Source organism: Triplophysa rosa, linkage group LG10 (genome assembly GCF_024868665.1).
Source record: "Triplophysa rosa linkage group LG10, Trosa_1v2, whole genome shotgun sequence".
In the NCBI taxonomy this organism is placed as follows: domain Eukaryota; kingdom Metazoa; phylum Chordata; class Actinopteri; order Cypriniformes; family Nemacheilidae; genus Triplophysa; species Triplophysa rosa.
In genome coordinates this window covers 26,454,892-26,469,203 of record NC_079899.1, presented here as the reverse complement: position 1 = coordinate 26,469,203, position 14,312 = coordinate 26,454,892, and the positions used below count along the sequence as shown (strand labels likewise).

General features: G+C 39.7%; 1 protein-coding gene across 1 annotated transcript in view; it reads left to right on the top strand.

Annotated features, from left to right (window-relative positions):
- Positions 1-1,029: 1,029 nt before the first annotated feature.
- The window catches only part of sntg2 (syntrophin, gamma 2), a 56,138-nt gene continuing 42,855 nt past the window's right edge, over positions 1,030-14,312 (top strand). The window contains 7 exon segments of the mRNA XM_057343741.1: positions 1,030-1,503; positions 8,378-8,479; positions 10,354-10,491; positions 11,662-11,718; positions 11,855-11,912; positions 13,580-13,623; positions 14,051-14,092. Of these exon segments, the coding sequence (XP_057199724.1) occupies positions 1,438-1,503; positions 8,378-8,479; positions 10,354-10,491; positions 11,662-11,718; positions 11,855-11,912; positions 13,580-13,623; positions 14,051-14,092 (507 nt within the window). The 5' untranslated portion in view covers positions 1,030-1,437.

The window sequence follows — 14,312 nt, the reverse complement described above, 5'->3', positions numbered from 1 at the left end:
CAATAAAATGGTTTGAGTTGGGGTATTTGTAAAACTACACTCTAAATAAAATGATGCTATATTGCACTTAAAGTAACTCTTGGCTCGTAATCATTGGTGAATGAGTTTAAGCTATATAGAACATTTACATTACATTCATATAGAACCATAACTTGGGTCTTCAGAGGTTCTTTGGGATGACTGAGCTGCTCTATAGAACCGCTGAAGAACCATACTGGGCAGTTCTTCCTACTGAAGCGGTGCTGCACATCAGTCATCCCAAAGAACCGCTGAAGACCCTCTGCACAAAAGCAAAAGATATGCTTCTATATAGCACAAAAAAAAAATAAAAAAAAAAAAGTGCTATATAGAAGCATATCTTTTGCTTTTGTGCAGAGGGTCTTCAGCGGTTCTTTGGGATGACTGATGTGCAGCACCGCTTCAGTAGGAAGAACTGCCCAGTATGGTTCTTCAGCGGTTCTATAGAGCAGCTCAGTCATCCCAAAGAACCTCTGAAGACCCAAGTTATGGTTCTATATGAATATATGAACCTTTTTTTAGAGTGTAGTTTTACAAATACCCCAACTCAAACCATTTTATTGTCATTGTTATGCACAGCAAAGTCGCCAGTGTTAAAAAATGTCAAATGAACTCTCGCAGTGTATATATAATACACACTATGAGAGTGTGGATTATATAGACACCGTGAGTGTTAATTCGACCTTTTTTACACTGGCGATTTTGCTGTGTGCGAATATGTTTTTTTTTTGTATTAACCCTTACCCTAACCCTACTGTAAATGGTCTGCCAAAAAGCATGGTTACTACGCTTTACTATAATAAAATCATGGTTCGTTTGTCTAAGGTTAGTCACGCAAAGGTCACGGGGTTCGATGGAACGCATACTGATTGAAACAAAAATGCATGAAAGCATTTGCCAAATGTACATTTATCGGGTTTACCAGCTAACGCGATTTTGTGTCTTAATATCTAGATGTCGTTGTCAATAGGAAAGGAAATGTCGATATATTCGCGCTGTTTTGCGTCACTCGTCGCGTATAGTCGAGTCAGTGACGGGTTAAAGCCCAGCCCGAGCTCTAGCCGAGGGATGCAGGTGGAGGAAAAACGCGCAACATTTGCGCTCCGAACCTCCAGCATCACACATCTGCCTCAGAGCCGGAGCAGACGAAGGAATAAACCGCCTCACTTTCTCCTTCATTAAAGTGCGGATGTCTCTTTAAGCTGCGACGTACATTTCCACCGATTCAGAAGGAGCCGCTCATCTCCATCAAGTGTGTTTGGATGCCCGGAGTAACTTGCGCTTTGTGGTGATGCCGCGTCCTTCCCAAAGATGCCCGGGCTCTCCTCCGCGCTGCACGGGCATCACTGGATATAAATGACCGACCCAAGTGTGTGTGTGACTTGAGTGGACCGAACCGAACCACAGGCTGCATGGGAGATGAACGCAGCCAAACATCCCCCTGATCTGTTAGAGAGACCCGCCAGCCTTCTCGTACCGACATGGGTAAGACGCCCGATTCTCTATAAGAGCGCAGAATGATAACACGCACATAGAAAGTAAGTGGATGAAAATCATAGCAGAAACTCTACAAATGAATGCACATCGAACTTTATAATGCAGCGATTATGTTTGTGGAGAATGAGAAGCACACGGTGGTGAATTATACTCGGCATACACAGTATAGGCTATATATGAAGAGTTTGCTTCCAAAATGAGAGAACTCCGTGTTTTATTATGTTATCGTGTTTTTATTGTGTTAATTCGCTGTATGTTTTGAGTTCTTATGGCTTAAAACAAACCAACTGCAGTTTGATTGATATGAATGGGAATGCACAATAAAAAAACCTGATTTTTGAACATTTATAAAAACGGAGTTATGAATTTTTGGACCAAACTCTTCATATATTTTCATATATAGTACTTATTCAGATTTGATGGCATGTATGAAAAGATGCATTTAACGCATTTGTTTTTGATTCAGTGGAAATGTGTGAATGTTGAACAGGAAGACAGTTTAACATTTGATGACCTTTTGAGCAGCACTTTTGAGTAATGCTAGAGAAGTTTCGAAATCGTAGACATTCATCTTCAGTATGGTGTAGTGTTACATTTAGTCCCACTGCAGCACTAGTCCACACAATACTGTACAATCTCAAATAGTGCTGCAGTGTAACCAAGTAGACTAAATGGAGTTTTTCGAGATTAGGCTATGTGTGAAGAGAGAGAGAGAGAGAGAGAGAGAGAGAGAGAGAGAGCGCCTGAGACCACATATTTCTAGTGCATTTCATTTAATCTAGGATGATATGCAAAGGAGGAGTTTAAGGCAGAAGAAATCCCAGAAATATTCATCGCTAATCAAATGGAAGAGACAGTTTGTGACATTGAGCACGTTAAACATGAAACTCTTGTACAGAAAGTCAAATGTTCACTGTTTGGCTCATTGACATCAGGGTTTGCTCATGTTCATATTGTCGTCAAAGCAAAAACAGCAAATACATGCAATTAAAACTTGGGTTCAAATTTATGTCTCCGATTGTTCATTTGTGATGCAGAATAGAAGCATTTCATCCCGGAGCCCACTGTCTGAGATATTTCTCATGATTCCGTATTGTGTTTTTATGTATTGTAATTATTTTGCTCATGTGCAGTGTAAACGAATATCAGTTTTAATGTAAATGAGCTGTGTGGGAGAGAAAGCGAGAAGGGACGTTGGGAGATAATGAGCTATTAAAATATCACGTACAATAACTGTAACATAAGAAATCTCATTATTATTCGAGGTTAGAAAAATGAAGAAAACAATGTGAGAAGTGTTACGTAACCCAGCGAGCACATCACGCTAGATGCGAGACGACAGCGTAATCTCAATGCAAAATGAGTTTTTTCTGCTATTGTTCCCGTTTGCCGGATTCCTCTTTTGTGGAGATAATGATGTGTGACAGTGTGGAGGAGCTTCATTGGCACACTTCTCCAGGTGTTCACAGATGAGGTGTTCCTCCCGGAGGGCAGGAAGGGCTTTACGATGGCCGTTACGTGTTCTTGTGTTTTGTTTCTGTAATGGCTAACTGGAGTGCTGCGGTGCCTTTATTAGACGGGACGGGAGGTTCTTTAAGGGTCTCCTGAAGTTTCTGGAAATGCTGCCTCGCCACGTTTTCATCTGAAGAGAACTGGCGGTATGTGCCCAAAAAGCTCAGGACCTCCGGGAAACCTTCAAGAGATTGAATGTCTGTAAGAACAGATATCAATAAGGATTCTTCTTCATGAATTTGTTCTCGCGCTTCAGCCGGTACAGTCAACAGAAGAGACAGTCCATCGCTGAAATCATTCTACTGATATCTGGACGCTTATTTAAAGAGTGGTTTGTGCTGAAATGACAGAATAGACAGCTCAATATCTCACATGTGAGAGGTCAGTCTGGTGAGATGTATTTGATACAGAAGAAACATGGGGAATGTTTTTTATTCACAGATAGTGATGGATTCATCTCCATATCGGGATTAAGAGCAGAACACTACAGTATTTACACAGATTTCTTTTCACTGATTTATTTCTCATATAGCATTGAATATTTGTGCTATAATAGACGCACAGTTAGGATGAGCTGATTCACTCAGGTGATATTATTGTCAGGTCACCAAACGGCAGCTTCACTGTCACCCAACATGCAAAAGAAAACCTTTTTCTTGATGTGTATTTTTGTCTAAGCATCCTAAAAACAAGTTAAATGTTCGTGAGAAGAAAGTTTGTAAAAAAAATCAACAATTTGGTTTCAGTACATAAATTGAACAAAATGTAATTAAGTTTATGCTTAAAAAAAACTTATTACAGATAGTTTAAAAGTTTTTTCATTTTTACAAAAGAACTTTAATTAAATATATATTTTCTGAAACTTTTAATATCGTCAGTTTTACTTCTCAAGTACATTTATCTTGATTTAATGAAAATTCATTTTAGAATGTGTTCCATGTAGAATTTGAGGTTGATCTAGAGGTGAGTCTTTCTTCTGTGAAGCACAACAGAAGATATTTCGAGAAATGTCTCAGTGGTTTTGTGTTCGTGCAATGGAAGTCAAAGGAGTTCCGTGTTGTTTAGTTATCAACATTCTTCAAAATATCTTCTGTTGTGTTCTGAAGAAGAAAGAAACGAATCCAGGTTTGAAATATTATTTGAAATAATATTCTCATTTTTGACTTGAACTAACCCTTTATAGAGTGTCTTTCCTGTTGAAAAAACAGCATAAGCTGGTTAGGTAGGTTTTGAAGCACGGCAGCTGGTTTGTGCTGGTCCTGAGCTGGTTTCGGACCATCTTAAACCAGCACAAACCAGCTGCCATGCTTCAAAACCTACCTAACCAGCATATGCTGTTTTTTCAACAGGGTTAACAAGCAGCACTAATGTTTGCTGTATATAAACTGTGGTTTTATTAATGCCGTGTTGCTTTAATTCCAGTGTGAGTTTATTACAGTCACAGATGAGCAGTTCGACAGTGTCAAAAGTGCATTTCATGTGTTGCTCATCATTATATTTAAGTTCTCTTTAAAGCTTGATTTCTGAAATATTCTCTTAATGCTCTTCTGATGTGTTTACTCGGCTGTTGAAGAATCTGACGCTTCCAGTACGTCTTTGTCACCGTTTCCAGCTTCGCCTTTTCATTTCCCTTTTGATTCACGACAGGTATGAATTTTAATGAGCTCCATGTTGCATTAGGAAACTGGCCTCACCTGAAAGTTTCATCATAACACGCCGTTTTAAAGATGGTGAGGTTGTTGGTAACATTGAATTATTGTATAATGAAGAAGTTGTTTTATTAATATGCTTTCATTATTTTGTTATTGAGGCAGACTTGTAAATGGTAAATAATAATATTTATTATGAAGGGGTCTGGTTTATTTACAATGGTTCAGTGTGTGTGGTCTTGTTTGTTTGGGACCAAATGTCCCCACAAGGAAATTTAATTATTAAACACCAACTAAAAGATGCTTATTTAAAAATGTAAACAGGTTTGTGCGACAGTTGGGGGTGAAGGTAAAGTGAGGGTTAGGGGCTATAAAAGAATCCTTTATAAAAACAAAAGAAGTCTTTTGCAAATCCCCATGAAGATATCAAAAGTGTACACGTGCATGTTCATGTGTGTGTTTGTGCATGGAAACCCAACATGCATGCACGTGTGCATGCACGTGTGCATGTGTGTGTGCAACATGCATGCGTGTGTGTGCGCGTGTGTGTATGCATGCGTGTGCAACATGCATGCACGTGTGTATGCGTGTGTGTGTGTGTGTGTGTGTGACATGCATGCATGTGTGTATGCGTGTGTGTGTGTGCAACATGCGTGCGTGTCTGTGTGTATGCGTGTGTGTGTGTGCGCGTGTGTGTGTATGCAACATGCATGCACGTGTGTATGTGTGTGTGTGTGTGTGCAACATGCGTGCGTGTGTGTGTATGCGTGTGTGTGTGTGTGTGTGTGCAACATGCATGCACGTGTGTATGCATGTGTGTGTGTGTGTGTGTGTGTGTGTGCAACATGTGTGTGTGTGTGCAACATGCGTGCACGTGTGTATGCGTGTGTGCAACATGCGTGCGTGTCTGTGTGTATGCGCGTGTGTGTGTGCAACATGCATGCACGTGTGTATGCGTGTGTGTGTGCAACATGCGTGCAACATGTGTGCGTGTGTGTGCAACATGCATACACGTGGTGTGTGCGTGTGCATGCATGCATGTGTTTGTGCATGTGCACGTGTGTGTGTTTGTGCATGTGTGTGTGTGTGTAATGTGCGTGCGTGCGTGCGTGCGTGCGTGCGTGTGTTTGTGCATGTGCATGTGTGTGTCACTGTGTGGCATAGTAGTTTGGCATAAACAATTTAAATTTTGAAAATTTTATTAACTTGAATGAGTTTTTATTAAACTAGCAACATGCTGTTCTTTAAAGATATTATCAAATAATAATGGAATGTCTTAAACGTAGTAATTCATTGATGATCCTGGTGTTATTGCGCATGAATAATCAGTGTAATCACACTGAAAACATTTGATCGATTTGATCGTGTCTGAAAGACTTCAGTGTTCAGCAGGTGTCCCTCTTATTTGTCAACCCTTTATATTTAAGAATGTAAATAGTGATCCTGTATTACTCTTTGCGTTTCATGCACTATAGTGTTATGTCACAGATTTGACCTGTTGAGATGCTCTGACATCAGATGTGAATGTGAATTTATGAAAGCCTACAGCTTCGCCGGGGCTATCAGGGTAATGTGATTCTTTCACAAGCAGACTAATGCCACGTTCTGCTTACTTCTTTCATTTGCAATAGTCACTTGAACTCATATATTCCAGCTCAGTGTGATTGGCACATCTATGATATGAGGTCAGGACACAACATTCACTGTCAATGCTTTTCTCGTTGTCTTAAAATTCAGACAAACGTCCTCTTGGCCGGGGGAAAGACAATATCTGTTGGCAGCAGTCTGCGGCGGAGCCTCGGAGCGCTAAAACATGATCAGCTGTGATCTGATCTCCAGACAGCAGTTGACCTTCATTTTTCTTCATTATTATCTCGATTGAAGCAATCCAGCGGCGCGCTCGTCTTTCTCTGTAGTGAATCCAAATGAGATGAAATGCTTCACAATTACAACAGCAAACACTTCAACGCAATAATTGTTTGAAGCACATAATTGACCTCAAAGGCATTTCAAATTAGAGCTGTAATCGGGCCTTAAAAGTTAGGCCCGACAGTGCCCGAGCCCGACAGAATTCGGCCCGAGCCCGACAAGTACATTTTGATTGACAGCTTTTTAAAAGCCCGAACCCGTTTACAGCCCGACATTAGGCTATTCAAATGTGCGCACGCGCACAGCTTTTTGTCAAGAATGCGTCATTTATACGTTTTAACATAATTTATTAATGACTAACGTAGGCTATAGGCCACTTGGATGTTGGAACAAAGAAATAAATAAATACTCTGTAACATCTCACATATCCCACTGGCTCATTATTCTCATTATGCACACGGTCAAAACTTTTCCACACCTCAGACTTTGCTTTAGTTGCTGGTGCAACCAAAACGTAATAGCCAGAGGCAAGCCTCCGTTTCACCTCCTCAGCCAACCCGTTCTCACTCCCGACTCGTCACATATTTACGCTCGGTCAGCACCCCACGGCGTCACACTTGAACGCGCAGGGTACCCCTTTGGCGTTGTTTTTCGAAGAACAGGGAACTGCGTCCTGACCGAGATGCGTGCAATTCTTAGCATTTCATAATTATTTATGGTTTTAATATTTTGTAGCACCTAACCCCAACCTCACCCTAAACCTAAACCTAACCACTTCTCAGCCATATAAAACACAACAGGCGAATAAAAGTACAGTCACAGGTATTTATTACACAAACTGACCAAAAGCATTACAAAATATAACAAACAACTCGTTTCGCAGACCTTTTTGCACCAAAGCCTCACGATAACATTACAATGGAGATGCCGCGCGTGTCCGTGAATACATGAACTCGGCTGAGGCTCCCATTCGAAAGATAAACCGGAACAGCTAAATGCAGTCGGTTTCGGGAGCCAATACCGTTTCACTTTCAAAGCCAACGAAATGACGCGATCGGACACGAGCCACGGGAGAGCCAATGGCATCGAAGCTGACGTAACTTCCTCTGGCGGCAAATTTTGAACGTCGTTCTTCACTGGATTTGAGATTTACGGCGGACGGTGATCGCTTTCGCATCTGTTCCTCATACAAATCGATCGTTTCGCCTTGGTACCCTTGGAATATCTGTATTTTTGAACGACATTGTGACTGCTTGTATTATGTGTTTTATATTACGATAAATAAACTGTTTTAAACATTCAATAAACATTACTTGCTCAAACTGTCTGAATAGCGTCATGTAAATGCAATTATCCTGGCCATTAAACTTAAATTAAACCCCGAAACATCATTGCAAATTATATCTAATATACATTTTCATAATGACGGTGAAATTCGCGTGCCCATCACGTCGAAAAACGACGTCAAAGGAGTACACTGCGTGTTCAAAAGTGACGCCGAAGGGCGCTGACCGAGCATAAATATGTGACGAGTCGGGAGTGAGAACGTGTTGCAACCCTCAGAATCCATTTTTGCGTCTTTGTCGCGCTAATCGGAACGCATCACATGACCGCTCATTTACCGCGCAAGCCCGAGCCCGTGTAAAATTATAGAAATTTAGCCCGAACCCGTCGGGTCACGTCGGGTCCGTCGGGTTCGGGCAAAGATCTTCGGCTCTATTTCAAATCACGCTGATGTCGGTTTTTCTTTTGATAGAAGGTCATTTCTCAGACTGTAATGCTCTAATCTCATCTCATCTCATCTCATCTCATGTCCTTTCTTTCTTCTGCAGAACACAACAGAAGACATTTTGAAGAATGTTGACAATCAAACAACATTGAACTCCATTGACTCCATTGACAGTGTTTCACTGAGGAAACAGAGTCACACGCAGGTTTGAAATGACACGAGAGTAAATAAATGACGACAAAAGATTTATTTTTGACTAAACTATCCCTTTACTTAATGTCATACTTATGTTGGTTATATTCGTGGTTCTCTACTGACAGGTACAATAAAAACATTGCAGAAAGTGACTCTGTGCATGTAACCTTTTGAGTTATTCCTGATGTCAGACGACATTGGAAGGAGAAAACAAACAAAAAACAAAACAAAAGCTCGACAGCACTAAAGATTCACTCCATGTCTTCAGAAAACTCGAATTGGACCTAAAATCACAAAACGCACGGTGCACATGCTTAAACATTGGCAGACTATTGGGATGCGGGCGCTAAGATGCTCTCAGTGGTTGTAAGTGTATTGTTATGGTTTGTGGGATGGTTCTTTATTTTGTGAAGAGAACGCTTGTAGGTTCCCTTTAGACAGATCCGGATGACCATCCAGCCATGACCACCGATGCTGTGCCCTTGAGCATCAAAACATGCCAACATGTATGTGTAGAAATCCACCTGACTCATGAGCTGTGATGTGTCAGGACCAAGTAGTGCTGAATCTTCCAGTGTAGAAAGTTTTGATTTATTACCGTCTTCATCCGGCGCACACACGTGAGAATCACTTGACCTACATCCCGACATCTCCAGGGAGAAATGATGTAGGTGCCAGAGAGAGAGAGAGAGAGAGAGAGAGAGAGAGAGAGAGAGAGAGAGAGAGAGAGAGAGAGAGAGAGAGAGAGAGAGAGAGAGAGAGAGAGAGAGAGAGAGACAGAGAGAGAGAGAGAGAGAGAGAGACAGAGAGAGAGAGACAGAGAGAGACAGAGAGAGACAGAGAGAGAGAGAGAGAGAGAGAGACAGAGAGAGAGAGACAGAGAGAGAGAGAGAGACAGAGAGAGAGAGAGAGTGAGAAGTAGGCAGTAGTGCAGGTTGACTTTAGTGTTTGTTGTGCCAAATTTATATGTTCATTTCTTTTCAGTGTATTTTCCTGTTTAAATAATATTTTGCAGTCGTGTCGTGATGAACAGACACATTTGGGGTTGTTGTTGTCGTGTCGGGTATGTGAATGATGTCATTCTGTACCACAGTGATCGACACAGAATGTGAAAGTAGTTGAAAGATCCACAGGTGGATTTTCTTTGTCTTCTCAATGTGCACTCCAACGCTGCAGGATAAAAAAAAACAAGGGCGACTCTTTTCTAGAAACCTCAAAAACACAAGAAAACAGCATGTGATATTTAAAAAATAGACTTGAGATTACAGGAATGCATGAATACATTTACAAACACAAGAATATTTCTCATATGTGACCCTGGACAACAAAACCAGTCTTGTGGATCCATTTTTCAAAGATTTACACATCATCGGATTGGACAACATTTGGCTGAGATATTGAAAACTCTGGAATCAGAGGGTGCAAATAAATCAAAATACTGGGAAAATCGCCTTTAAAGTTGTCGAAATGAAGTCCTTAGCCTAGCATATTACTCACAAAAATAAAGTTTTGAGATATTTACATTTATAAAATAATAATTATTATTTTTGGCATAATAGAAAAAGAGATCATTTTGACCCATACAATGTTTTTTGGCTATTGCCTACACTACTGTAGACTGGTTTTGTGGTCCAGGGTCACATATTGTCATTTCGCTATGACTTTATTCTCTTTATTTTTATGTGGCACTAAAACATTGATGTATTAAACAAACAAGCTATACATTTTGTTTCAAACATTTCTTATTTTCCTAATGAACTTTAGAATTTGTGGATCATTGGTGGAGGTGCTGTTGTGCGAATCACAATTACTGCCAATACTGACAGAAACTGTGTGCTCGTGTGTTAACACAATGCTTGTTTTGTTTGTTTGTTTTTTCAACAGACAAAAACTGGACTTGCTCTTTTGTTTGATGAACACACCAGTAACGCCTATGATGTTCGTTTAAAGTTAACAAAAGAGTTATTGATCATACAGAAGCAGGACGTGGTTTGTGTTAGTGGTGCTGAATCACACTTAAATGTAAGTACTGAAGGTTTACCTACGCACGCACACACACGTGTCTGGTTTATTATCTCCATAGGCGTAATGTTTTTTATACTGTACAAACTGTATATTCTATCCCCTAACCCTAACCCAACCCCTAAACCTAAAGATCATAGAACACTTTTTGCATTTTTAGATTTTTAAAAAATATTGTTCTGTACAATTTATAAGCTTTTGTGCCCATGAGGACCTCAATTTTGGTCCCCACAGTGACACGAGTCCCCATGTGTTGGTGTGTGCATTCAGGTTTAGGTCCCCACCGGGATATACAAACATGAACACTCACACACATGCACACACACACACACACACGCACGCACACACAAACACACATAGGTACTGAAGTTTTACCTACACACGCATGCACAGACACACAAACATCACATGTGCTCATCACACGACACTAGATCAGCAGTTTTTCATTATATTTGACATCTGTGTCGTGCCTCACAATCCAGTTCATCATCAGCAGGCTTTTATAAATGACATCTGTGGGCTATTTTTAGACCTTTGGTTCTGTCACACAATGAGAGTTAATAAATGAATGAACTTCATGTGGGAAAACCAAATATGGTCATAAACTAACCGCTGTACAGAACTGAAGACATATTCATATATTAAATATTTGTATTCATTTTTGTTCATTGTTTTATTTTATGTTTAGTTTGTATGTGGAGCTTTCACTTGGGTAATTGCTGCACATTGTAGTCACAGTCAGAAATATGTATATGTGAGGAATATGTCCACGTGAGGTATACTGTAGTATTTAGTATAGTAAAGTCGTAGTGTAGTGTACTATATTATACTAATGACTACACCTCATAGTAAATACTGTAGTATACTTTAATATCTACCATAGTAAGGTTCAATACCTACTGTATAATATCTGTGAGTTTTAATAAGCAGTATTTTTTAAGTGGGTAGTTTCATCTTTAAAGACATGATGCATTATAAAATATAGTGTTGATCGTACGATTTAATGTACTGTATTATTATGAATTTTAACTGAGGTTACAGTGAACTAAGGCACTTTATAAAACACCTTTATATGTTCAGGCTTCGAGCGTCGCCTCACGTTCATTGCTTTCATAAGTGAACGTATTAATGCCATGAATATTTTACCAACTAAATCCCCATTTTTTAAAGCACAGAACCGTTGTACTTCGAAGGCAGCTGACTGGAGGTCTCGGCTTGAGTATCAAAGTAAGTTCTTTTCTCTTTGAATATGTGTGAAGCCACACAAACACGGCCCAATATCAGCCGTTTAAACATCAAAGACGCATCAAGTCTCATTGTGTCGTTTTTAATAAGTGGTTGTGAGAACTGATGTGTATTTCAGGGGGGGGCGGAACATAAAGTGCCTGTGGTCATCTCAAAGATTTTCAAAGATCAAGTAGGTAAGACAACAAGATTTCCTCCCATCTGTCACTGCCGTTCACATCGATCTTATTGCTCTCATATTGAACATTACTGAAGAAAACACTTATTTCACTCCTATAACTCGTCCTGCGCGGTTTACAAACATGAAGTCAACCAGTCGAACATTAGAAACAAATGCACGACTCCCGAGATGATGGAAAACAAATATTTTCTTACATTTGTTTTGATCAACATGGTGTTCACAATTAGCAACAGTAATTAACATCTGTGTTTATTTTAAATAAACAGTTATGAGCTGAAGATGAGTTTGTTTTAAAGTTATCTTCTTTATATTCGGTTTCGGATCTGAAACAGAATGTGGATTACTGTATACAACAGAAATATAGGTTCGATCATATCTCGTTACAAGCTAAATAAGCAAGAACTATGAGGGCAGCAAATCAACGTTTGTTTTGTAATGTTAGTTTATTCTGCTGTTTTCAGTACTTTGATATGATTTTTAGTCTATACTATTCAAAGGTATATGGTCATTAAATGGGTCACAGGACACGGCTAAAAGGAATATTATGGTTTGTTTTAGATGTGATGTAATGTGTAACAGGATTTAAGGTTGATAAACGCTGTATTTTCCACACACCGTGCATGTTTGTATCTCCTCTTTGCTCCGCCTCTCTGAAACGAGCAGATGTTTAACAAAGCTCAACGAGGTGTGATGTGATTGGCCAGTTCACCAGTGCGTAGTGATTGGTGGAATACTGAAAGCGTGTGAGGGAAATGTGATGCCTCTGACCATATTTGGAACATCAGGTTCCTCTTCAATTGTACTGACAGGTACGCCCACCTTACTTGCGTCTACATTTGGGTGGTCTCAGTCAAATCAGACCACCAACTGATGTAGATTTGTGGGGGTGTGGCTACACGAGGTGTTTCAGGCAGGTCTGGGTGAGCATTCGCTTTTACATAGAACGACTCTTTTGTTCCCACACTTTCATTTCTGCAATTATACACGTCTAATACATGCATGAGTGACTTATAACACACCAAAGACACAGAACAACACGTGTTCACGCCATATGAGCCCTTTAACTATCAGTATTTTCTCACATTTTAGAATATCAGTAAACTCATCAAAAATACTGAATGACACTAACTTTGAGAATTATATATGGTGACTAAAACAGTTCAAAATCAAATCTATATTATATTTGATCATCTTCTGTGAATTTACAGAAACATCCTCATGTCATTTTATCAAACAGTTTCATGAGGTCTCATCCCGAGATGAGATCTGTTCTGATCTGTTCACATAGGCTTATTTTACTTCATTATTCCGTCCAAGTCATCCAATTCAACAGCATGTTCATTAAATCAAATTGAAAGAAACTAGTTTGCACAGTTATATTTTTGTCAGCAAAACTCATTTAGGCGTGCACACCTTCAGATGAAAAGATTCTGCGATCAAAAGAAACGTTTGAGTCAAGTGAAGACATCAGACCGCTTACAGACCGTTTTTCATCATGTTTGTCAGAAAGCATTAAACTAAACTTCAGATCTGTGTGAAATTCGTCTTTGCTCATTCTAGATTCGTCAGATTAAATCCTGATTGTCATGTCAAGCTCTTTTAAATGAGTAATTCTATCTCAATCTTTCCATTAACCTTTGACCTCTCGGGCCGGATCTTCAGCTAATCAGACTGGGATGCTGTTCATCGGTGACGCTGTGCTGCAGGTCAGTGTTTAGTGTTTTTTGTGTGTTATAGCGCTGTTCTTTCTGAACTTGAATGAAATTCCCTTCATATACTTCAGCTTCAATGGAGCTTCATCTTATGTTGAGACCTTTACATTAAGGTTCCCTTTATAAAGCATTTATAAATGTGTTCATTAAGGATTAATAAGTCATTTACAAATGCATTATGAAGCAGTTATAACTGCACAAACAAAAAGGGGGAGTTCAGTTTTAAAGTTAAATGCACGATTTCTCAATTTTACAGTAAATGATATCTCAAAGGAAAATGCTATCGCAGTAGCTGAGGTGATTTGATGGAGTTCTGTCTCAGATGTTTCTCCTAAAATGGATTAGAATCAACGATTGAAAAGCTGTGGTTTAAGCACGAGAAGAGCAGATCTGACTGCTGAAATCTTTTTCTTTCGTGCAGGTCAATGGGATAAATGTGGAGAAATGCACCCATGAGGAAGTTGTGAGTCTTCATTTTTTCAGCATGTTTATTATTTCTGTCTGTGCCGCTGACGTGACATTGATGTTGAATTTCGAGCCGCCGCACACGCCACGCTGAACCCCGCCATTCTTTCATATCACTAACCAACCAATGCTTTTTTTTTCCCTGTCGGCTCTCGACTGTGATTAATAGAGAGTAGATTTATGACAGAGAGAGAGACAGAGAGAGAGAGAGAGAGAGA